This window comes from Colletes gigas, unplaced genomic scaffold (assembly GCF_013123115.1).
Source record: "Colletes gigas isolate AHSC1104 unplaced genomic scaffold, ASM1312311v1 Colletes_gigas_Sc00012, whole genome shotgun sequence".
NCBI classification, from domain to species: domain Eukaryota; kingdom Metazoa; phylum Arthropoda; class Insecta; order Hymenoptera; family Colletidae; genus Colletes; species Colletes gigas.
This window is the reverse complement of record NW_025106641.1, coordinates 8,597,590-8,622,657: the sequence shown is the minus strand read 5'-3', so window position 1 is coordinate 8,622,657 and position 25,068 is coordinate 8,597,590. Positions and strand designations below refer to the sequence as shown.

General features: G+C 38.3%; 1 protein-coding gene and 1 non-coding gene across 2 annotated transcripts in view; one reads left to right on the top strand and one right to left on the bottom strand.

The window, feature by feature from the left end:
* LOC122399111 (neurexin-1) overlaps window positions 1-25,068 on the top strand; it is a 455,816-nt gene that overhangs the window by 346,815 nt on the left and 83,933 nt on the right. Inside the window, exons 10-14 of the mRNA XM_043399529.1 lie at window positions 683-790; window positions 3,836-4,028; window positions 12,197-12,388; window positions 14,007-14,150; window positions 14,554-14,771. Coding sequence (XP_043255464.1) covers window positions 683-790; window positions 3,836-4,028; window positions 12,197-12,388; window positions 14,007-14,150; window positions 14,554-14,771 — 855 coding nt within the window. The remainder of the gene's footprint in view (window positions 1-682; window positions 791-3,835; window positions 4,029-12,196; window positions 12,389-14,006; window positions 14,151-14,553; window positions 14,772-25,068) is intronic.
* On the bottom strand, window positions 13,393-13,474 carry Trnas-cga. Its single transcript has one exon. It is a non-coding gene; the product is annotated as a tRNA-Ser (tRNA).

Below are 25,068 nucleotides of genomic sequence, written 5' to 3'. Positions count from 1 at the left end.
CACCGGTCTCGCGAATTCGAGCAGCACTCGAGGCCCTCTCCCCCGACGAAGCATCTCCATTTTCGGTGTGACACGAGAAAAAGAGAGAGAGAGAGAGAGAGAGTACGAAAGAGAGGCAATGGCAAAAACTTCCGAAATCCCCAACGGCGGGGACTCGACACACGCAAATACATTTTGTCAACGTTCTCGTCTCGCCATCCACCGCCTACTTTCCTTCGCGGAGTCGCGGGCTTCTACTTCTTCCGTTTCTTTTTTTATTTTTTTTCTCTCTTTGCTTTCTTCTCCCTTCGAGCGGGAAACGGGAATTCGCCGCGATAGGATTAACATCGAGCACCCCGGAATTTCTCGATCCCGAAACGGCGTACGTAAATCACTCAGCCGCGTCCGTTGCAGGAGCGCCCGGTTCCGCCTCGAAATTGAAGTAAAAATTCCACGAACACGGGACACGTGATTATTTAAGCCATCGTGCATGATGAATGGACTGCTCACCGACGGGCAGCAGGGAAATTTTGGATTCCGAACACGACGGGTCGCCCCGACGCTGTCCGCCGCCGCCATTCTTCTCCGGGTGGACGTCGAGGGATTTCGTTCTTCCTTCCGTTTCTCTTTTTCTTTCTGTTCAGAAGTAACGGCAGCGGCCATGGAGCGACGTATTAAGAGTGGACTGTCTCGTTTGTTTCAGGTCCTGCCACCCTGGAAGGCGGCCAAGTCCGGGACCATATCCTTCAAAATTCGTACCAACGAGCCCAACGGACTGATCATGTACAGTCGCAGCGGAGCCCACTCCAGGGTACGTATTTTCCATACAATCGTACTTTAAACTTGGTAAGAAATTGTCACCAACGCACAGTGTGCCGCGTAAATGGAAATAGCTTCTAAACTAGTCAATTTTCGACCTAAGATCTCTTACACTTTTTTAAAGAGAATACAAAGATGCGTCAATTGATGCACAAAAACTTGTTAAAGAAATCGAAGTGACCTTGATTTTTTCTTAAATAAAAATTGTTTTGCTAATTTCTTGTCAAGTGATTGCTGTGTAACTTTTGTTGGAAAAATTCTTTGATTTAGAGGAAGTGCCTAAAGTATCGTGGCGATCATTTCGAGTATATGGGTGTTTCTGAAGAAAATCATAACTTAGCATCTGTGTAATGTTTTTCCTTTATTTCTTTTTCATTAAAATATAAATTCTATAGAACTTTTATTATATAGATTGTGAAATGTTTTCGTGATCTATATCAGTTATCAAATGATTTTCTTTTTAATTTTTGAGCACAATGAACACGAATGAAATGAAGAATATCGAGGATACAAAAAATTGTTCGACGAATATTAAGCAATAGAAGGATAATGAACTTCATTAATTGCTCTCTTGAAAATTTCGTGATTCGTTGGTTGTTCGTTTTTCGAAGTGTTCCGCGTCGACGCGATCGTTTCGATTAGTCGCCGAGAAACGTTTTCGCGTTATTTCCATTAAAAGCCACCTCCCACGGTGGGATCGATCGAGTCGAATAATCAGAAGGAGATTGCACGGCGGATGGGGGTATAAGGAAAAGTGGAAAACCGTTTGACGGAGAAACAGGGGGAACGCGGAGTGCCCGTGGAACTTCGGGAAAAAGGAGAAAAACCGATCAATCGAAGACCGGAGAAATAGCGTGTTGGAAAAGAGCGTCGCGATACTCGAAACAAAATGTCGAGCAACGCGGTGGATGCCAGCGAACGGAGAGAAGCGTTTTTAGTGGAAAGTTATAGTTTAACACTGTGGCGAGCAATTTTTTTAAACAGTCCTCTTGCTTTGGTTTCGCCTCTTGTAGTTTTTTAGTTTTGGAGTCGAAATGTAACATGATTATTTGAGTCATTGTGTTTGTTCCATTATCATTCACGTGGTGTGTGTGTGTGTTTTAATTGTCTATTGTTTCGTAATCTACATTTACTATATTATTGGATTTTTGTGCTTTAAATGAGTATTTTACTGGTATGACAAAGCATACACAATATTTTACTGTGTTATGTACTAAAGAGAAATAAATTTATAATTATTTTTTATTATTTGCAATAACCTTTCTAGAATTATAAAGAAATTCTTACTAGTTTTGTCGAGACCAGATGAAATTTTATTTATGTAATTTATTGAAGTTTTAAATAAGCAAAGTGTTATGCAGGCAAATGACACTTTATATAAAAATCCAGTTTCAGGTTTGTTTCACCTGTGATAAATGAAATTTATCAAGAGGCTCTGATTTGAATTAGTCGATGTTAATAGAAAATAATAGAATCTTCAATTTCCAGTATCATAGAACAGAAAAGCCCATTAATGTGTATTAAAAATACTAAAACTTTAGACGCGTACAGTTCCGAAACTACTAGTGCTTTATCCAAAATTAAGCGACTGTTAGAAGCGGTGAAGCTTCCCCTGTAAAATGGCTTTTGGTTTTTGACGATCCGACTACCCGTTTTCGAGATATCGTCGTGTAAAGAAAAGTGTATTTTTTTAATTTGGACTATCACTGTCTTCGTCTGGCGCGTCGCGTTGTACCTCTTTGTCGCACGTGAGTCGAGACAGTCGCGTGACGCGGAAGTCGTAGTATTTCCAAGAATTTACTACGCACTGTTTACTATTGTCGCGCGCGCGAGTTCATTGATCCGAATGAAACGTAAACAAAACTTCGAAGCCTCGTATCTCCGGAACTAGCCACCGCATCGACTTGAAACTAAAATCCTCATATCTCCGGAACTAATAAAGCTATGGACTTGTACAAACGCTCATTTTAAAGGTCATTTCATCCTCTATCCGATGACTGTATCAACTATTATAATTTATGCTGACTTCTATGTTTATTTTCATATTTACTTTTACTCCATGCACCCAAAAATGTTTTATCTATTTCTATCGATTATATGACTAGTGTGGGATAAAACTGGATTATAAATTGTATAGATTTATATCATACAATTTAATATAACTGGATTATAGATACACACGAAGTTTTAATGGTAACAAAATGCTTCCATTAAAACCTTAGTTATTCGTTACGCTGGACGGTAGGAACATACTAAAGTTGATGCTTTCGGGGATCGATCTGAACAGTTTCTGGAACACGGGAGACGAGAGAATGCATTTTCACCACTCGAGTCGCTTTTCGTTTCCAGCGTGCAGTTATCTCGATTTAACAATACCGCCGCGTAATTCCCACAATTATATTTCAACGTATAAAGCAAGGGAGCGTTAAAATCGCGAATAATCACGACCGCGTGGCACGAAACGGCGCGAAATAAATCGGAAAGTTGCGAAAACCGGGCTCCCCTCGTGAAAGCCCTGGACTTGTTGCAACGCGGATACCGAGAGTTCGTGCGGATTGCTCATTAGCGGAATCACCGTATTCCGCCCAAGAAATACTTCCCAGGCTCGTGTTCGTATCTGTTGCCCGTTTTATAAATACACACCGCGCCGCGTAACTATTATTCGCGAGATATTGCAGAAATTATTTCGATTCGCTCTACCCGTCAATTTACGTTCAGTGAAAATTCATTAAATATTTTCAAAAATTATCTTTAGTTGCCAGGGTCAATTACAATCATTTTTGGTTAATAGACATATCCCCGAATTCCTACGCATTTTCGAGAAAAAAATTCCTTAGAATATTTAGGATTTTTGTGAAGAAAGTAGTTGGAATATATTTGTATCAAAAGTCGAAAGTTGTTTGTTCCAAATCCTACGATTCTTTACAAGATTCTTATATTCGTAAGAATAATACTCCAATCTCCAAGTTCTGCCCACAGACGAGCAACGCGTTGCAATAATGCAGACGCTGACGTTGGCTATTTTTTCTTCTTGCAGCAAGATCTGTTCGCGTTCGAAATTTTTCGCGGCCATCTGTATCTTCACGCCGACCTCGGGAGCGGCCACGAGAAGGTGAAGTCCTCGAAGAAGAGGGTCGACGATGGCACGTGGCACGACGTGGCCCTTCGACGCGTCGAAAGAGAGGGACGCGTCACTGTCGATGGCTGGACTGTCGAATTTCGTACACCAGGTACGTAATAACAAGTGTTAATTAAATTGAAACAAGCAGTCACTTGTAGATAGGTATATATTTTCAAATCAGTATATTACTTTCCTTGTATCACCAAGAAATTTAAAGTTCTTTTTCATAATTGCTTAAGCAGTCTCCATATTTGGGTGCACTAAAGTGTTCACCAAAGAATATACTATATATATAAATCCTTATAAAACCTATATAAAACTTTATATAGGGTGCAACTTCTTTCGATTTTACATCGATTTTCTTGTAATCGCGTGTCGTGTCCGGCCATTAAATCGCGCGAGCATAGTTCTGAATCCCGTTTTGCTGGGCGTCGTAAACGATGAAGGAGGAAAAATTGCACCGGGTCGAGGAGAGCAAGCCACTCATAATTCACAGTTACACACTCGAGGACACTTATCTGCAGGTGCAGCTAACCGTTTCGTGCGTGGGACGTAATAAATCTTCCTCTCCTCTATTTTTAATACATTCCTGTAGTTTTATTACCACTTGGACTCTTCGTTACCCCGTCCCTTTCACGCTCGACGCGATAAAAGCGCGTTTAATACCGTGCTCGCCATTGGCTTTTTGTCGAAACAACCATAACAATTCTCCCCCGCGTTATTTACAGCCGGGGACGATACATTTAACATTCAACGTTCGAGAATATTAACAACCGGTGAAAAACTGCGTATAAAGCAATTCGTGAATTAACTCTTCGAATGCGCATAGAGTTTCGCTGAAAAGGAGCCGCTTAAATCTCTTTTTCAGTTGCCGGCGATAAAAAGAAACGTTTCATAAACGGTCCGAATGGTATCAAAGCACGAATTAGTCGCAAAGAGTTCTTTGTGCCCCCGTGGTCGTTTTTCCCCCGAACGACCTACGATAATGCCTCGACACCCCCCGAAAATTAAATTTAAACGCGAAATTTATTTCCTCGTTGCCTTCTGTATTACCTTTCCGGGCAACTTCACCGTTCGATATCGAACTTCCAGAACTTCTCGTCGACACGCGTGTCGAGAACTTTCCGGAACGATAATGCACACTCGACTCTCGCCATTTGAAAGATATTCGCGATCTCCACGAGGATCTACGAAGTCAATCAGAACTCTACGCAGGCAATCTCGAACTTATTCGCGAGTTTTTGAAATCGATGCTCGGCGGAGAACGGAAAGGGCGGCGTCGGGTATAGATTATGCCTTTATTAAAACGGATAAATAAACAGAAACCGTTTTATATACTTCCTCGTCGTCCAGATTAAATAATGGCGCTCGAGTACATTAAAGAAATCGTATTCTATCTTAAATTAACTTCGAACGTGATCAACTTACAGTATTAAAATAACCCAGTCACTTGAGATAATAGATTATGGCTCTATTAAAAGGGATAAATAAACAGAAATCGTTTTATACACTTCCTCGTCGTCCAGATCAAATAATGGCGGTCGAGTGCGCGGAAGAAATCGCATTTTCTCTTCCCGTGTCCTCTTTTCGGATTCCGTCCTACTTCCGGTACGTGGCCAGCGTGCAAATCTCGCGGCATTAAATTCTAACGTCAAACGATTTCCGGCGTCGCCTTTTATCCGCCGGCCATTTACGATACTTCGATTTACGATAGTCCAGGAAATACTCGTATCGCGAATGTTACATGTTTAACACCTTATTTTATCAGAAAACCAATGGACATCGACGTAACCGTGCCGCCACGGTTTAGGGTGCATTTGCTCGCGGCAAAAAGATTTTATCGAGTTTCGAAAATTCCTCGAGTTTACGAAGCGGGCATTTTTAAGTTTCAAATATAAAAGAGAAACGCTAGAGACTGGTGGATTATTATTTTTATTCAAACTTATATACAACGGCGTGCAAAATTGTGCAGATAATTATTTTTCTAGGATTTTTGCGGAGAAGTTTTGCCTTGAAAACGAGATAAATGTTCCGGTTACATGGTACTTGTATCTTGTAGCTCGTTATACTTTAATTCCGTGTTATTCAACATTCGTCATTGTTTTCCCTCTCAAAAGGAAAGTTGGGAGAGCAACTAGCCGGAAACTTTCATACGCCACTGTGCAGGGGACGTATCTCGTGATTTATGGTCGTGTCATTTTGTGCGCAGACTTTATTATGCTGTTGTTACATCGGTGATATGATAAATACTCTAATCTTTAATATTATAAATATTTTTAATTCCATGATTTTTCTTTGCCTTTGAAGCAATTTGTTATAAATAAATTTTTAAGAAAAATCGACTGGGGATAGGTGCTGAAAATTTCGAATCATTCTGGAAAAATTATTTTCGGTTGCGGGGGACAATTACAATCACTTTTGGTGAATAGACATATCCCCGAATTCCTACACATTTTCGAGAAAAAAATTCATTACCGAAAATATAATGTCTGACCATACCATTGATATGTTTCACTGAAATTTCATGCGTATCTTTAAAACGTCATAACTTCTGAACGGATTGAAGGATTTTAATGTTTCAAAATGCAAATAATGCGTATTTTAATGAAGAATATGTAGAAATTCTAACAATATTAAAAAAGTTGTTCCTTGACCCTGTGAAAGTGACAAAAGCCCCATAAAAGTGGTTTAATTTTCAAAGAACCATAACTCCTATAATAGTAAATGGATTTCAATAAAATTTGGTCTGGAAATAAAGCTCATGGATACCTACAAAAAAGTACTAGACAACATTTCCGTACAGCATCAAACAAATTTATTATAAATGAAAAACGAATTTTTAAGAAAAATCGACAGGGGGTAGGTGTCTAAATTTTTCGACGATCAAAAAAAATTTCAAATCGTTCTAACAAAATTACTTTCGGTTGCAGGGGTCAATTACAATCATTTTTTATCATTACACATACCCACGAAATCCTAAGCACTTTCGAGAAAAAAATTCCTGTAAATGCTTAAATTTTCGGTGAAAAAAAAAATTTCAAATCGTTCTGAAAAAATTATTTTTGGTTGCAGGGGTCCATTACAATCATTTTTGGTTAATACATATACCCCTGAATTCCCACGCATTTTCGAGAAAAAAATTCTTAACCGAGAATATAATGTCTGACAAGGAAGGAATGTTCTATTAATATTTCATGCGTATCTTCAAAACATCATAACTCCTGAACGGATTGGAGGATTTTAATGTTTCAAAATGCAAACAACGCGTATTTTAGTGAAGAATATGTAGAGATTCTAACAATATTCTGTAAGTTGTTGCTTAACCCTGTAAAATTACAAAAACCCCATAAAAGTGGTCGAAATTTCAAACGACCATAACTCCTACAATAGTGAATATATTTCAATGAAATTTAGTCTGGAAATAGAGCTCATGGATACTTGCAAAAAAGTATTAATAATTTTTGTTGTTATAAATGCGTCTCTGTCGTCATTGCCCAGAAAAAGTTTACAACTACGTTCAAATTGTGTGCTTACACACCCTTCTGTCAAAACTTTCACGTATCCCTTCGTGGTCGCCCGCATTACACGGCCAGTTAATTTGGCTGCGAAACTCGCCTTTGAAATCTGACCCTTGAACAATTTTAGCCTGAAAACTGTGCTTCGCCACCTCAGTGGGACGAGTTTGCGCAAATTCTTGGAGTGTGAACGTTTCCTGCGAGCCAACTGCGCCAGTAACACGCAAAAAAAGTTTGATCCTAGCCTGATCCAAGACTCTGCAATCAGTTCTCGTTCGTTCTATTTCGAAAACGTTAAAATTATACCGTAAACAATTAAATTAAAACTGGCCCCCCTCAAATTTTAATTTAAACTCCTATTGCTGAATATCGATCGTAATTATAAATAACTATATGTTATAATCGTTTGTGCCAGAAAGTGCTGCGTATAAAGGCACATTTTTTGAGAACTAAAAACTTTGTCTCGAATTTGTAAAACCAGGTTGAGGTTCCCTGGGAACGTAATTTCGCTGCCTTTCCGAGCTCGCTATGAAAATGCACGCAGACTGAAAATTAAAATGTGAAACGTACGAAAGGATATGGCCGCCGCGGTGGCTCGGTTCCACGAAAATTTCATTCCATTTGCCAACAAATTAGCCGTTTCTTTCTCCTTTCTCTACCCAATTATGGCCGAAAATAAGATTCTGGCGACCGCGTGATCGTTGATTCAAACCAGAATTAAATTAATCTCTAATAAAATAATTTAAAGCAAACATTCTTGGTAACTTATTTCTTCGAGATTCGATGGTAATCGACTTCCATCGAGATAGAAATTAATTTTTTTGTTGTTTCGTGAACCACTGCTGGAAAGTCGCGAAATGTTTGACGATCTCGTTGTCGACGTTCGTGCAATTTCCGTGGCCCGCGGCGATCCGATGATTAATTGGCCCGGCTAATTTTTTCAGTCCCGAAAAAGATACGGTCAGTCAACGGGACTGCGAGCAAACATTATTACAGCGGCATTATACCGACGATCGATCGAAACCGCCGCGCGCGCGATCCCCGCGTAAATTTGTACACGGTTCACGATATTTCGCCGCGAAGCGAATTACGCGCCAAAGCACACCGCAACGGCGGTCTGTTTCAAGCTAGATCAGCGGATTTTAGGATAAATCTGAAGCAATTATACGAACCCATTTGGTTTACGTTCGTCGGTCGGCGCGTTGCCGGTTCCTTCGCTTTGCTACGGGACGTTTCGTGATATTAATCCCAAAGTACCGTACTTCTGTTTTAGGTAGAATAACGTTAACCCTTTCGCCCCAAAGAACGTGTATACACGCGGCCAAAAAGTGTAATGATTCTTAAGATGAACGCTCCGCGGTTGGCCTGTTCATTTTACGTACACCGATAGCGAAATTCGACACCAGTTTGCACGCTTCGCTGGTTCCAAGGAAAGATAAAAATGTTCAACTTACGAATCACGTGTTCGTTTTAAGAGTCATCATCGTATACGTGCTCAAATAATTCCTGTTTGCGTAAAAAGACTGTAAGTTGTTTTTGATGATCAAGTAAAAATTTTGAAAATAATCCACATAAAATAACTTGATAGCAGAAATCATTTACATGAATTACGAGGAAATCGTTTATGACTATTTGTGCGATAAATGTATTCATACTGGAAATAGTACATTATGCATAATAATTCAGGAATTGATAAATTAATTAGGAAATTTAAGTAATTATTCTATTCATGAACGGAATATTAAATTACCGAACAGGTAATTACTTTATAAATTTAGCGAATGTTTTTAAAATAATTTCCGAATAACCACCACAAAGAAATTAAATAGAATATAACGATCGGATTTTTGTTCTTTGATTAAGTCCACGCGTAAAAGGAGTTATTTCTCGTTTTTAAAATTAATTTTCGACGCGATGACATTCGCAAATGAAATAATTATTGGAATTAATGTTATTATCAGAGTTATTTCTGCTACACAAGAGAGCCTCCCTTCCACGTTATTGTACAAATTTCCTTTCATGCAAGATTTAATCATCCGAATATGTCACGTGGTTATAAAATAACTGGAATTTCGTGTTTCATAGTTTGCCCAATCGAGGACAAATTTTCGGTCGTTGGGGAAAGCATTTGAGCTATTAATAACTGAAATACTTTCGCGATGTTTTAAAAATATATCGCTGGACAGAATTGCTGAAATTTAATGTATTTTTAATTGGAGAATATATATATATATATAACGATTGTTTTATACAACGTCGAGTACGTTGCATTCGTAATTATTTTACAGACGCAACGTCGTCGAACTGTTAAAGGAATATGCGTGTTATTAATGTGTCGAATCTAGACGGAAATGTTCAACTGTCAAACTGTCGCGGACTCGTGCGCATTATAATACTGCAAATCCATGTAAATAAGCGTCAGGTGCAGGGAAACGATGCACCGCGATGCACCGGGAGCACTGCGTTCGCGCTTCGTCGGAAATGCTCCTGGCTGGATCAGCAAATTTCGAAGTAAAGGCCCATTTTCCGGAATAATTGCTTTAATAATTGCTGATCACGTCGCTACACTGAATTTTGCACGATTACATAACAACGAAACGATCGAATTTTACAGAAATAACAATTTTACAAAAGAATTTTTTACCGAGTGTGTACAGATATGTTTATCATAAACATAGAATATAATTTGATTGTGCGTAAACATTGATAGGAGGTAAAAACAAAATAATCAAAATGTATTTATTAATGTTTAAAAAAATATGTGAGAGTTTAATCCAAATTGTAAATTGGTATTGTCGAGGGTTGTTGGTTATTTATGAATTTGCATAAATATGGACGGATATTAATGAGAATCCTATTTGCTGAAACAACGAGAGGACTTTAAAATTCGCAAAAAATCGTTAGTTAGAGATTTTCTGAAAGTTCATCCTTGGATTGCGCGTTCGTGCAATGTAAAGACCAGAATTTTGTGGGAAGCGTAACGTATTTCGTACCCCCGGGGTCAGACATCTAATTAACGAAGATCGACGCTAATGCAACGATTACTAGCCACGATACCGCGTTGAATAAAGTTTCCAGGCGTAAATTTTATCTGGAAAATTATGGTTACCGACCCCGACGCTCCCAGGAAATCAAGCATTTCGCCGAGCTTTTATACGCTTGTCGGCGGTAACAATTTTCAGAGTGGGAGCCCTGGGTCTCCTTCATCGTCTATAATCTCTTTTCTTCCCGAGTTCCACGTCCCTCAGTATTCCTGTTCATTCGTGGTATCTTCCATTCATCCCTCTGTCCATCTTGTAAAATAGAATTCCCTCGTGCAAATCTTATTCTTCGAGAAGAATACGGTTCCGCGTAACTCGAAAATGACCTGTTTGTAAACTATTGAATTCGCTGCTCGATGGAAACGGAGTCGAAGAAACTATATAAACACCTAACAATCCAATTCGTTTTGTACTTAACAAATTTATTTCCACGAAAGCTGCCCTAGTTTGAAATTGGAGAACAGTCGAATTTTCTGAGGTTAATTTCTACTTGTTGGAGTCTGTAAATCGTGTTTTAAGAAGAAGTTTTCGATGGCCTTTTTCTCGAGGATCGTCGAAACAACGCCGAACAATCGTGTTTCAACGTTTCCCGTGGCTCGCCACGCGCGCCACCGTAACCATCGTAATATCTCTTACCTTTGAAATAACGCAGGTACTCGCAAAAAGATTACTGGACAATTAGGCACGCCAGCGGGAAAGGGTCTCCCCAAGAGGGACTATTATTTTCATCAGGCACGTCATCCCGGAACGCACGAGGGCAATTCGAGCGCCGCCACTGAACTTCCCCCTCGTCCTCTTCCGCCACTCCACGCATCCTCGTTTCACGAGAGGGAAATTTAGTTTTGTACCGAAAAAAAAGAACGAAAAAAATTGCACAGGATAATAGACTTTAAGCGACTCCCGCGACTTTTTAATTAACGTTGAATTACGGGCCTCATCAACGGTCTCTGAGCGTCAGGCCGAATAATTAGCGATAGTTTGAGCACTTATTTCACGGACCGGGCGCACTTCCGGCGTCCAAATATGCAACGAAATAAAATGGAGCGCGCGCGGACGGGATGGGTGGTCTGAGAAGAATATAAATATAAATTAAAAGATTCGAATCTGAATACGTTTCAACCCTGGTCGCAAGATAAAAATATTTATCGAAATATAAAATCAAGTATTTTGCATCTCGAATGTAAATTCGTAAATACGTTCCTGGTATTTGGACGCAGCGTTGAAATTTTTATTGTCGAGAGTGGTTTTCCATAAAAGTGGCTCGAAAGTTAGTTCTTGATACGCTTGTGTCGATTCGACGCCACAGGCAGCAATTTATTAACACTTCCAGCCTCGAAATGCAACATCATGTTCGTTTAATTCTTTAAATGGCGCTTGAAAAAGGTTCCCCCGTGAACGAGAAGCAAAGGTGCGTCCCTTTATGCGATTCGTACTCTAGATACGAAACGTGAGTTGATTCTGAGAATGTGCAACGTCTCGTTTAATTTCAACGCGTGGAGAATAGTTTTTTAACAGTGAAGTCATAATAGCTATGATACAGTAACCTCTAATAAATATTACAATTGGGGGTACGTCATGGGTTGTCCTTTGTTTCACCACGAGCCCCCTCAAGTTGCCCAAAAATGATTAAAGTTACGTTTTTCTCGAAAATTCAGATTTCTGTAGTAAAATATATTTTTGTTGACGTTGCGATTAACGGAGAAATGAATTTTATTTTCCAGGTGATTCCTCGCAATTAGATTTGGATGGATTATTATATATTGGCGGCGTAGGAGCACCATTTGCACCCCTAACAGTGCCTCCAGTATTGTGGACAGGTGCCTTGAGGCAAGGTTACGTCGGCTGTTTGAGAGATCTTGTCATAAACAGTCAACCGATTGACATAGCTGGATATGCACAGCAACAGGACTCTGGTAAGCGAATATTCAACATTCCACATCATTAAAATTTACATTACCCTTCAAAAACTGATTCTATTCTATTAAACTTTAAAAATTAATTTCATTACCGTAACCATACTGTGATTATCCAGTTTCAAATTTTGTAGATTATGTATTATCTTGCGTTAAAACAACGTGATTCTTCTTGATCTTTGTAAATTTATATCATCGAAATTTTAATTTATTTACAACATATATTACTTTTGTGTCGACAAAATTTCGTATTCGTATTCTTTCATTTTTAGTTCAGGCTGTAAAAATTATAATCTCGCGTACGAGTGCTATTCGTGAGAATCGATGTGAAAATTTTTTAATTAGGAAGTAGTTTAATTAAAAAATTTAATCTCGAACGTTCCTCCCGTCAACATCAAATTTAATTATGCCGTGTAAAATTATATTTACAAGATACATTTTTCTTCATACTCGCGAGCTATGTAATTTTCTTATACGTACGACAGTGGCACGTTGATAATCATGCGATGCACTATGTTATACGATCTATCTACGAAATATTGATCCATCGTACATAGTTCTATATGATACGAGCAGCATATTTACTATATTCTTCCAATCTACGTCATTCGAGATACATGCCATGTTTACTAGTCACGGTACAATAGCTTAGTTAATTTATTATGTCAATTTTCATACTATCATTCACCGACCATTAATTGGCACGCGAAGAATACTTCGTTACCTGTGCACGCGACTCTTTTGTTCGATTTGTATAAACAAATGCATTTTCAATGTGTTGCACGAATGAAAAATAAAATGAAAATTATGGATTAGGAAAAATGTGCAGGTGACGTGAAACTTTACCTTATCATACATACACGTATATAGCAACCACGATAATGTTAATGTTTATTCATTAATTTTTGAACGAAAAATTATTTTTTAATATAGAATATATTTAAATAACACGAGGATTAAATATTAATGCGAAAAAAATCGTTTTCGACGAAAAAAAAGTATTTCGCTGCGGACAGGATTCGAACCTGTGCGGGCATAGCCCATCAGATTTCGAGTCTGACTCCTTAACCACTCGGACACCACAGCTTGTGGGAGAACGTTACTCTAACAAGTACTTCAACCAACCTACGCTACTTTTTCATAACATTATTATTTTTTAAATCAATAAAATGTATCGTTAATCATCTCGTTCCATAAATAATTACAAGAAAAAACAAATCTCTTTAGTTTTCAACGACTTTTTAATCTTCGCTGAAAATATTATTTTTAACATATTGAAACTCAGGTCATTTAAATATAATTAATTATTTTATCTTCTAATTAAATTAATGGTAGAAAAATATTTTTAAACAATTATTTTAGAATGAAACAGCAGAAAAATTATTCCGACCCAAATCATTTACATTAATTACACCTGTTTAAATATGATTTGTCGTCTCATTATGAAGATCGTCGAATAAACGAGAATTAACGATAATTTAATTATTCCGGTAGCCTTTAATCCCTCTTCTGGTCTTTAGGGTCAGGAATGTTTCGTAAAGAAAACAAGAATTCGGTCCTAGAACTGCAAACACTTGTCACTGTCTACGTAATTTTGTTCCCCTGGACAATTTTGCAGGCGCTGTGAGGCCAGCTTGTCATTCCCAACCATCCCACTGTCCTTCACGGCCTTGCATGCACGGCGGCCATTGTCTCGAGGGGTGGAATAGGTTTCACTGCGATTGTACCGGAACACCCTTCACTGGCCCTACCTGCGGTAAAGGTGAGACGGAATTTTCCTAATAATATATATTTTACGGAATATTATAGAAGACCTGTACATTTCACAGAATTTCCCGCATCGTATCGCGGCATTCCGTTTTAGGGTTTGACGTTAAATTTATTTACCAACGCGTTTCAATATTTAACGAATAATTAACTTCGAACGCAGAGCAACATATGTATTATTATGGTATTAAAATAACCCAATTACCGGTGATAATGTTAATATTGTAATAGAAACGTGCAATAATTTAATATGGATTACTAATAGTATGGTCAATCGTATCGAAAGAATCAAAATTTTTTTGTAATATCAATTTACGTGGTTACGAATTTGTAATTGCAATTGAAATGATTTACATAAGACTTGTATGATTTAAAATTTGGTGTTTTTTTCTTCTCAGACGCGTCAACGTTGCACCTGAATGGAACGCAACAGATGACAGCGCTCATGCCAGAGGACTCGAAAACGCAAACTGAGGAGGTGATAGTGCGTTTCAAGACGACGAGGCCACGTGGACTTCTCTTATCAACGAGTCTAGAAAATAGTCCAGATCGACTGCAGATCTACCTCGACGAAGGCAAAGCGAAAAGTCTGATCCACATCGGGGACAAAGAAAAGGTGAGTCTTCGATTTTCATTAAATTTCGTGGACACAGGAACAACTCTCAATTTTAAAAAGCAAGCAACGTTTGCAAGATTTAATTTAAGAATGTTGATGCCGGTTTCCGTGAAAATTCGAGCGACCTTGGGCATCCCTGACGCCATCATAATTCATCGATACGTTCGGTTCGTTCTTCCGCGGCAGAATAAATTGCCTGTAAAAATTCAAATCGAACGAAAATAGACGGCGTCGATGGAGCCTCGCGTATTCATAATTCATGGCGGACCTCGAGATTCAAGTTCTTTGACGGAAAATTCCCATGGAAAGCACGCGAAACATTGTCTCGATGTACACGGGGGTGAACCATAAAATCTGATCACCCCGATCGTTTCCCGTATAAACAGACTTCACCCGGGATACTTTTATTTCGACGTAAATTTCCATTTCTGTAGCGTACAATCCGGTATGCAAATATTTGTATTATGTCATCGACATCCTATTTTATGCGCGGGAAGACTGGCTTTCCGTTTGAAAAAAAAGGAAGAAATAACTGATTTAAAAAACGTTTATTTCCCGTAACTTTATTCGGAAATAACCGAAGTATCAATTTTATTTGAGATAGTGGATACTCCAAATAAGCTTTGAAATAACAGTTATCGTTTACATAACGAATAAATATTTATTTGCGCGCCTCAAAACTTGCAAATAAAAAGTTAATAGTTTTTTTTAGCGAGGCATATACGGGTCTCATTTTATTTTTAGCCATGGTTTATTTCACGCGAAATCGATTACTTTTTGCGCTCGATGTCAGGAATTTCGGTGAAATTGAAATACGATACAGTCCGCGCAAAAATTTCGAGTAAAATCATTTTACCGAATTTCTTTGAAACATGCATAGAACGTCGAATTTTACGCTTGCTATTTTCTTGGTTTTTATATAAAATTTTTTTTCAAACTCGAAACCTGTGTTTCGTCGATTGAAAAATTTGTGAATAAATTACTGTCGATGTAGAATCGAGATATTGGTTTTTAAAAATCCAGAAACGTTCGTTATTTGATCGATACGGCTGCCTGCACGCTTCATTTTGACAAGATCCAATGCTCCGTTTCGATGTACGGTTAAGCCTTGTGCAAACTGCAGCCACGAATAAGAACAGGTTATGTATGCTGGAACAACACTATGCACCGTAGAACGTTCCCCGCGAGTTGCAGAAGTTATTTCCTATCACAGTGTCCCTCAATATTTGAATGTTCTAATTGTAACAGCGAACGACACGCGTTTCTCGGTACGAAGTCGACACAATAAGCAAATTGCGCCTGCAGCTTAATTTGATTAGGAAACCAGCGCGTTCAATCTTGAACATTGTTGGATACATCAAAATTGATACACTTATGGAACAATATTTTCCGAATACTAGATTCATCGATCAAAATTTTTTAAGGATTCGCGAACTTATAGAAATATTTTTATATACCGAATATTAATGGAAACATTTCATAAAAAGTTTCGACTGATTTTTAACGTTGAGAAATTTGAGAAGCACTGCATGTCTAAAATAACATTTCACAATTCTCCTCGTTATGACAGTCGTCCCATCGTTATTCCTTCTGTTTGTATCCCCGTCTCTGCACCCTTCTACTACTGTTATTGTACGGTACATTTTCGTTACACGAACATTTCTCTATTACACGTCCAACATTATAATACTCCGCGAGTTAAATCGTCTTCGATTAGAAGAAAATTAATCAAAGAAGCTGTCAAGGTCAAAGTCAACTGGATTCTTGCGTTAATTTTGAATTTGTTGCATTTTACAAAAACTCTAAAATTGCAAGGTGAGAAACAAGAGACAGATTTGTTATTATTAGTTCGAATGGCTGGATCCAATCTTCTGTTTACAATGCAGCGTTGTCTCGCTAATTGTCGCGGTTTCTGCTTCGTTAATTGTTGTGGAGTTATCCCCCACCCACCTAGCTGCATCTCACTCGTTCTCCTCTGAGGATTAGAGATGAAAATTTCTCATCTAGGTAAAAATGTCGAATAGCTAATAGAAAATGGATAACTCGTTATTTATTCATTTTCAACTACGATCTGAATTATAAAATTGTCCCAAAATAAATGTAGAGTTTGTAGAAGATTTTTTTAAGGGGATATTTAATAGTTAATCTGAGTTAATTGATTCGTGACAGCCAAGCTCTAGAATACAGTTGCAAGCACACACCCATTTTAGGTAGAAACGTGGAACTCTGGACTACAACGACGATTAGAGGAGGCTGTAATTTACGTTTATGTTTCAATCGTGGCTTCTACACGGTCTCCATAATTAAACGGTATAATTGATATGGTAATGAATCTATCAATTAGTTCATGGAAAATCGAACGACCTTCTCCATTGTATATTAAAGAGCTATTTAACAACAGATATTATGTTTGACGAAAAATTGCTACTTCTGTGAAAGATTTTGTCAAATTCACGATTATTCTGTCACTGACACAAATTCGTACGATATAATTATAATCCAGGAATTAGTTATGTCTGCTGTTGACATCCTGCCCTAAAATGGTGGTTTATCATTTGCATATCGAAGCCCAATGCTCGCTGGACTGAATTTGTGCTGTTATCGCACAGCCCGCTTCAAGAAGAGACAATATTTGTTTTAACAGTAAACTTATATTATTTTTGACGTGTCAAGGTTTTAGAGTCATCGTAAAATACTGTGAGAACAAACTATAATTTATTAAAAATTAACAGTGTGTACAGTAGAACTTCAGTGAACTTAACGAGTAAAAAGTGGAAGAAAATTATAGCGAAAATTATATTATCAAATTAAGCTATAGATAAACATGAAGAAGTTCTTATGTAAATATTAATTGAAGATACGAATACATTAATAACGATGTAAATTGAACAGATAGTTTCGTAATAAATCTTATCGTTTGAATAAATCAAATTAGATACGAGCGGTGTCGGTGTATGTACAAATAAATTTGAAACTGTCCGTTTGGTAAACTCGTGGAAACGAAAATTGGGTCAGTAAGAGAACGTCATGTGCCAATTAAATGGGTCGAATTAATTAACGGCCAGCGAAATTACCTACAGACATCTGCTACATACAGAGTGGCCCGATAGAAACGCGCCACCTCAATATTTTTATTATTTTAAACAGCATGGTAAAACGTGTCGTTTACAAAATTTATTCTGGACAGGAGAGAAGTATAATTTGACAATAGTTTGTAAAATTCATTCATTAATATTCTTTAAATCTCTTCTATACACAAAGTAACTATTTAAAAATGGCCTTTCTGTTATTTTAAACATTGAAGGTATTCAAATATATTTAGTTTGATTTCTAAAATGAAATTGCAGAGAAATTGGTGAAACCTTAAAAATAAAATTCTTCTCCAGAGGAATATATTATTTCCTATTCGACGAATTATTAATTTTATCGCGACGTTCTCAAAGTGACTATAATAACGATAAATACTGGTCGTTCGTATTTGACGAGCAACGTACAGGAACAGCTGTAATTAAAGGACGAGGAGGAGGTGGGGAAAGGTAAGGGAGAGCGCTGAAAGGCGTGGGCGAGAATTAACGAATTTGCATTATGCACCGACTAATGAACGAATCGCCGATCCACTCTCGAAATCGCTCAGCGATTTATTGGGCGGTCGACTGGAAGCATCGTGATTGCAAAATTGGTTACACATACATACCTGCCCGCTACATTCGGGTGAAATACTCGGAATGGTCGAGGGTAAACGAAGAGGGAGGGCTTAGAGGGTGCGTTCAGAAATTCATTTGGCCCCAGGGAGAACGATCGATGCAGGACACCACGAGGACCAACTATGCGATTTTCATGGGTCCAAAAACTGTTGACACCTAAATCTATTCTTCCACCTATACAGCAAGTTCACTCAAAACTGAATTTCTAAAATTTTCCAAGCTTTAAGGACGCGTTGATTCAACGATAAAACGATCGATCGAAATTTCGTAAAAAGGGATAATAATAATTTTTGGTAGGATAAGTTTCTCTTGAAAATCTGTTTACATCAGAAAAAGTATGAGAATATAAAAATGGTAGCACTCAGAGGTTTAAAAAATTAATTCTTCCAAAATTTCGATGTTTCAATCTATTTAGAATTAAATAAACTGTGCACCATAGCACATAAATAGACAAAATAGAAAAACTGTTGCTACCTAAATTTCTTCCCTACAGAAAGTTCCCCCAAACTGAATTTCCAAAATTTTCCAAGCTTTAAGGACACGTTAATTCAACGATAAAACGTTCGATCGAAATTTCGTAGAAAGGGATAATAATAATTTTCAGTAGGACGAGTTTCTCTTGAAAATCTGTTTACATCAGAAGAAGCGTGAGAAAATAATTAAAAAATTGATTTAGTTTCAATCTACTTCGAATTAGATAAACTGTACACCATAGCACATAAAGTACTTTCATACAGGAGTTTCACCATATCAAATCATCTTCGGTGTTTTCAATGAGACGCCCAAAATCGAATTACTTTCTTCCCGTAAATAAATAAACGAAATTTCTCGAACACTAATTAAACTATCCAAGCTTTCAACCGCTTTCCCGGAAGCTCGTAAACGTAACGTCAGCTAGAAAATCCCGATCGGATTCGTCGGATCAGTTTTTCTTTATCTTCGTTTCGATGACAGTATCTCTCCTAACAGCCCAACCCCGGTCGATGGGGAATAAAATCCTGTGCCCCGTGTTTAACGATAAAGTCCCTCGACGCTCCCCAATACTTCATAAAACTGGTATTCCGCGCTGTGTCGATGAAAATCGTCGCCTTTCGAAGCGATCGTTCGTTCCCGTCGCCTTTCACGATCGAACGACCTAAACGTTCGCGAGCCTTATCGCGTTCATTCTCGAATTGCTTCGAGTCGCGTCGATCCAGAAGAAATTCGACGGGGTAACGGGAACGATCCTCGAGGAGGGTGGAAAAAAGAGAAACGAACGGGTGGTTGGGGGAGGGGATGAAACAAACGCGACCGTTTTTCTCGCGGTGAGAATTATTTCCGGCGGTTCTCGGGACGTTACTGCCGCTCCGTTTGTTCCTCGCGGATGAAACGTCGAGCTCCACGCCGCGAAGGAAAAATAAATGTATAGGGACGATGTCGCGCGACGAACGAGTGAGAAGGGGGGACAGAAAAAAAAAGAAGGTTCGAGAGCTGTTTGGGTGGCGGGGGCGAGCGCGAGGGAGGAAGAAGCGAGTCCGGAAATTGATCGGAGGATCGTAAATATTTGACGAGCCGGGGCAAACTTTAATTAAAATTCGCTATTTAAATATTCGCCCCGGTCACAAAGAAATTTCCACGGGAAATCAGTTTTCCAGGAGGGCGGAAGGGGTGGGTTTCGGCGAACCGCGGTAATTTGTACCGCGAAGACCAATGATTTTTTCGCTTTTCTCCCCCCCCGTGTGGTTTCCTATATTTTTGGGGGTTTTGTTTATCGCTCTGTACGGGATGTTGATTTCGAGGGGGAACGCGGGGCTCGTGGGATCTTCGCGATGACAGGAGAAATGCAAATAGCGTGTACACAGGGACGGAGGCGCAGGGACCGGTCAATCTGAAATTGATCGGAGAATCGTAAATATTTGACGAGTCGGAGCAAATTTTAATTGAAATGCTCTATCGTGGTCCTCGGGATTACTGGGAAGAGGCGAGCATCGGGAGGTGGGGTTCAAGATTTTCGGAGGGAAATTGGAATGCTTTGGTTGGATCGAATTAGACAGGGAGACACCTGAAATCGGGCAAAATTGTCGCGATGATTCTGAAAAATCACAGAAGACATCGATCTCGTCCATTCGAATGGGATAACAGTAGCGATTATAAACAATAAAGAATGGAAAAATTGAATTTATTTATGGAATAAGATAATAAAGTTATGATTGAATTATTAGTCACATTTGAAGAAGTAAAAACTTGGAAATTGGATGAAATATTGATCTCACTTTTTAAGAAAACTTTTTATATTCTCAGATACTTTGCAATGTCGAACACCTAGTAAGACCTATTGTTTGGATTTGGGGGGGCTATGATTTTTTAAACATGGCATACATTTCCAATTTTACGAAAAATTGATCAGATCAGTTCGAAGCTCGTGCTGCGAATACCAAAATATTTAAACCAGTGAAGCAATTCGATGAATTATTCCAGCCCTAGTTTTTAGCCAGTTCTATTATTTAAACCTCGAAAACACAAAGGTTTTAGTAGCTCCTGTTACATCGATTCGATGTTAGAATGAAACTAATTTAAGGTAAATTGCTCCCTTGTCGTATAATTATTCACAGCCGCCAGACAACATTGCCAATTAACGTTTAATAAAATTTCTGTGTACGGGGTTAGTGTGAATTTGCATGCAATGCACATTCATGTGTTCTAAACAGCATGGATTGAGATAGCACTGAATATTGAACGCAGTTTGAAACAATATGAACAAGTTAGTGGTGTAAACAGATCGAATCACGAACTGATCTTCCATTATCCCAATTACATACGCGTGCACGTGTGTACACGAATCAGAAATGATATATGTATATGGAGTCGTACAAGTTAATTACGTGACCCTATTATCTAGATAATAAACAGATCACTGTCGTTCTGATTGACATTCAATATCGTTGTTACGATTCAATAATCAAAATTCATTTCCTTTTGCAGTGGATTTTCGTTCCCCAAATAAAAAACAGCGCACCTAATAATTAATAGAATTCGTTACCTTATAATATTACAGTAATTAACGCTACGTTCTAATTGAATCGAGTGTATCGTATAACCAGTAGGCTCTAATTGAAACGTAACTGATTAAGAATTTCCAACACGACTGGCGAACATTTATAGTAATTACATTTTCGCAATTACAGTAATTATAATCTCCAATTTTTTTCCAACCATTTAAGGGAGTACAATTCATAAACTGTTATTTAAATTTCAATTCAGGATAAAAAGAATTACTTGCTGAATCGAGTTACGTTAAATTAAAACAGATAACATAATTTATTGATGATAGTTTGAGTATTCTTTTAAAGCAATTTATTTCATAGCGATGTATTTATGTCGAACTTTTTTAAAGTAAAAATTTATAACGATGCAAAAATAAATTCAATGTGAAGTTATATTAAATCGAACTTTATTTTATTTGGATAACGTAAATGCTTCTAAAAACCATTTTAAAAGATAAAAGGGGTAATTATAGGGCGAATAACAACAGAATGCCCAGTAAAACGTGGGCAGCGTAAAGTCAGTGTTGTAGATCAAAATATTTGTCTATTTTTTCGTTTAACAGCGTTACACACCGCCGTATAAACAAATTAAACGCGAATCGTATTGTACGTTTTTGACGAATCGCACGATGTTAAACGTTAATTTTGATCGAAGAACATTTAATTAACTCCGTTAGCCGGGCACACGTTAAATAATCGTATTAAGTTCACTTTCGCAAACTGCTTTATTGATTAATTGCAACGGTATCGATCAAATCGTATTGTATACGCGAACGGTATCGCTATATTTAATTAATTAAAACGCCATAAATCAATTGCCGGATATTTCCGAGAAAACTAAAGCTTTCGTCTCTATCAAATTATGCATTGATGCAAGCAGAATCGCTATCCGACTAATTGAATTTATTCAAAATCGACCGACGCGATATACGCGAATCCGAATATAAACCACGTATTGTTTAACTTGCAGTAAAAATTTAATTCAATCTCGACGATCCGTTTCTCTACAGCTCGTAATGCACGCCCATAGGTAAAGTTGTAAATTTCAAAATTTAATAAAAGATCCTCCACGTAATAACCGCATCGAAAATGTAAAATTAATTTTGTTTCGCAAGAAACTCGAAATTGAATGTTCGTTGGGTTAGTTCCAACTCGAAATATATCACGATGGACAATTATCTTTTATCCTATTTTCATTTAAAAGTATTGGTTTTTATTCCAAGTCGGTACCATAGTTAGTTATAGAAAAATGAATCATTTAAGAAAAGGTACTGACTAGTGATTATGCAAGCATTCTGTATTTAAATTTAAATGAATTTTCAATTAAATAAATTTTATTAAAACAGGTCGTAGAATCAATAAGAATTGTTGAAACTTCATTGGGTGCATGGAGTCAAAGTAAACTTCAAAATAAACATGGAAAACAGCATAAATTAGAATAGTTGATACAGTCATCGGATAGGGGATGAAATGCCCTTTAAAATGAGCGTTTGTACAAGTGGATAGCTTTATTAGTTCCGGAGATATAGCGATTTTAGTTTCAAGTCGATGCGGTGACTAGTTTCGGAGATATGAGGGTCCGAAGCGTTTGTTTACTACGGCCTTGTCAAGGCCGTTGACCGCACGTGACCGTAGTAAATAGTAAACGTGACGTCACTCGGTCACTCGGTCAGTGGGTCAACGTGCGAGAAAGAGGTCCGACGCGACGCGTCAGACGAAGACAGGAATAGTCGAATTAAGAAAAATTAGCTTTTACATAAATCGCGATATCTCCGAAACGGAAAGTCCGATCGACAAAAACCAAAAACCGTTTTAAAGGGGAAGCTTCACCGCTTCTAACAGTCGCTTAATTTTGGATAAAGCACTAGTAGTTTCGGAATTACACGCGTCTAAAGTTTCAGTATTTTTAATACGCGTTGTTAGACTGTTCTAAGACAGTGGAAACTGAAGATCCACTCCTTTCGTCTATGCTATACATATATTTCCTATTTACATCGAAAGCTAACCAGAATTTCATGTCCAGTTTTTTACAAAAAAATATAAATCATGCAACCGAGCAGACCAGTCGTGATAGGCAAGACAGATTACATATTTTTCTCAGAAAACAAACAAATAGATGTGAATATTGTAAAATTCATTCTTGGTATATTAAGCTGTGAAGTTAAATAGCGCTAAAATAATATTTTAAAAACGATCGTTTGACCAGTTGCGGTAGATCTAGTGTAAAACATTGCACGATAAATTACGATGCATCCCAAAAAAAATTATAGCGACCCTAATATCGAAACAACGGTTATGTTAATATCGTATAGAAGAAGCGCAATAGCGTTTGGTCATCGCCATCGAGGCGACTTCCGCGCAAATTTGCAACGATATCATCGATAAACGCGTCGCGCCAGCGAGCAGCTTATCGCACGAACGCAGCAAAAAGACGCGCGCCGTCTGACAATCGATAATGCTATCACACGCCACGCTACGATTGAACGCTTTATGCAGCTGCGATTTCCTGCGCGGCGACGCCTCGCTGCGCCCCCGATGAATTCGATAAAGCTCGATCGAGCTCGAGCACCGCGACAAAACGTCCCTTAATTGCCAGATTGATTTGTAGGCGGCGGACAGAGACGCGCGATTATCCGAGCGTGAGTCGGCGATAAAGTTACCCCGGGGGACCGTAATATCCGTCTACTGATAGACTTTCTATGTAATTTCACTTCACCCGCGGTAAGAGTGCTTTCTCGCGTCACCTGGCTCGCCCCCGCGAACGTTTTCTCACCCTCCCCCACCCACCTGGGTTGGCTCCACATCGGATTTCCACGCGAAGTCTTCTGGTATTCAAAGCGAGCCAGGCGAGCCGACGAGGTCTCGCGCTCGATCTCCTTCCTGTTTGATAAAAATCGACGACAGGGAAAACCTATGAGTTCTCCTTTCAGCGGACTCGGGGCTTCGACGTCCCCGGGAATTGCGTTACTGACCTCAGAAACCCAATTTAGACATTTTATAGAATAATACGTCATACCGGAAATGATTCGTTAAATGAACGCGTGATTCGTAAGTTGAACGTTTCTGCCCCCCTCGGAACCAGTGAAGCGCGAAAACTGGTGTCGAATTTCACCTCCGCTGTACGTAAAGTGAACAGGCTGACCCTGAAGCGTTCATTTTAAGAATCATTACTGAATCTCGAGTTTGGTGAGAGATGGAAAAATATTGCAAAGGGAATCATCTAATGTCTATTTGATTGTAAATGTTTCAACACAACGAAATGGATTTATGACTCGTAGTTACTAATATTTACCTAACTTTTATGCAATATTATCATTATGATGATTCTATACAATTTCATTAGATTTTCTAGTATTTATTTTGAATGCAGATAGTGTAAGATATTGTTATATAATAAGCGTGTGTTAAGTAACAAGAGTGAACTGTACTAGGGTGTGAATGACACGTGTTTGGGTCAAAATGAAGCCTAGGGCGTCGTTCCGCGTGAATGGTTCGTGTTTTAGAGTGGATTAGCGTGCACGGTCCTTTGGGCGAGAGTTTAGTTCAAGTCGAACAGCGATTGTAGAAGGA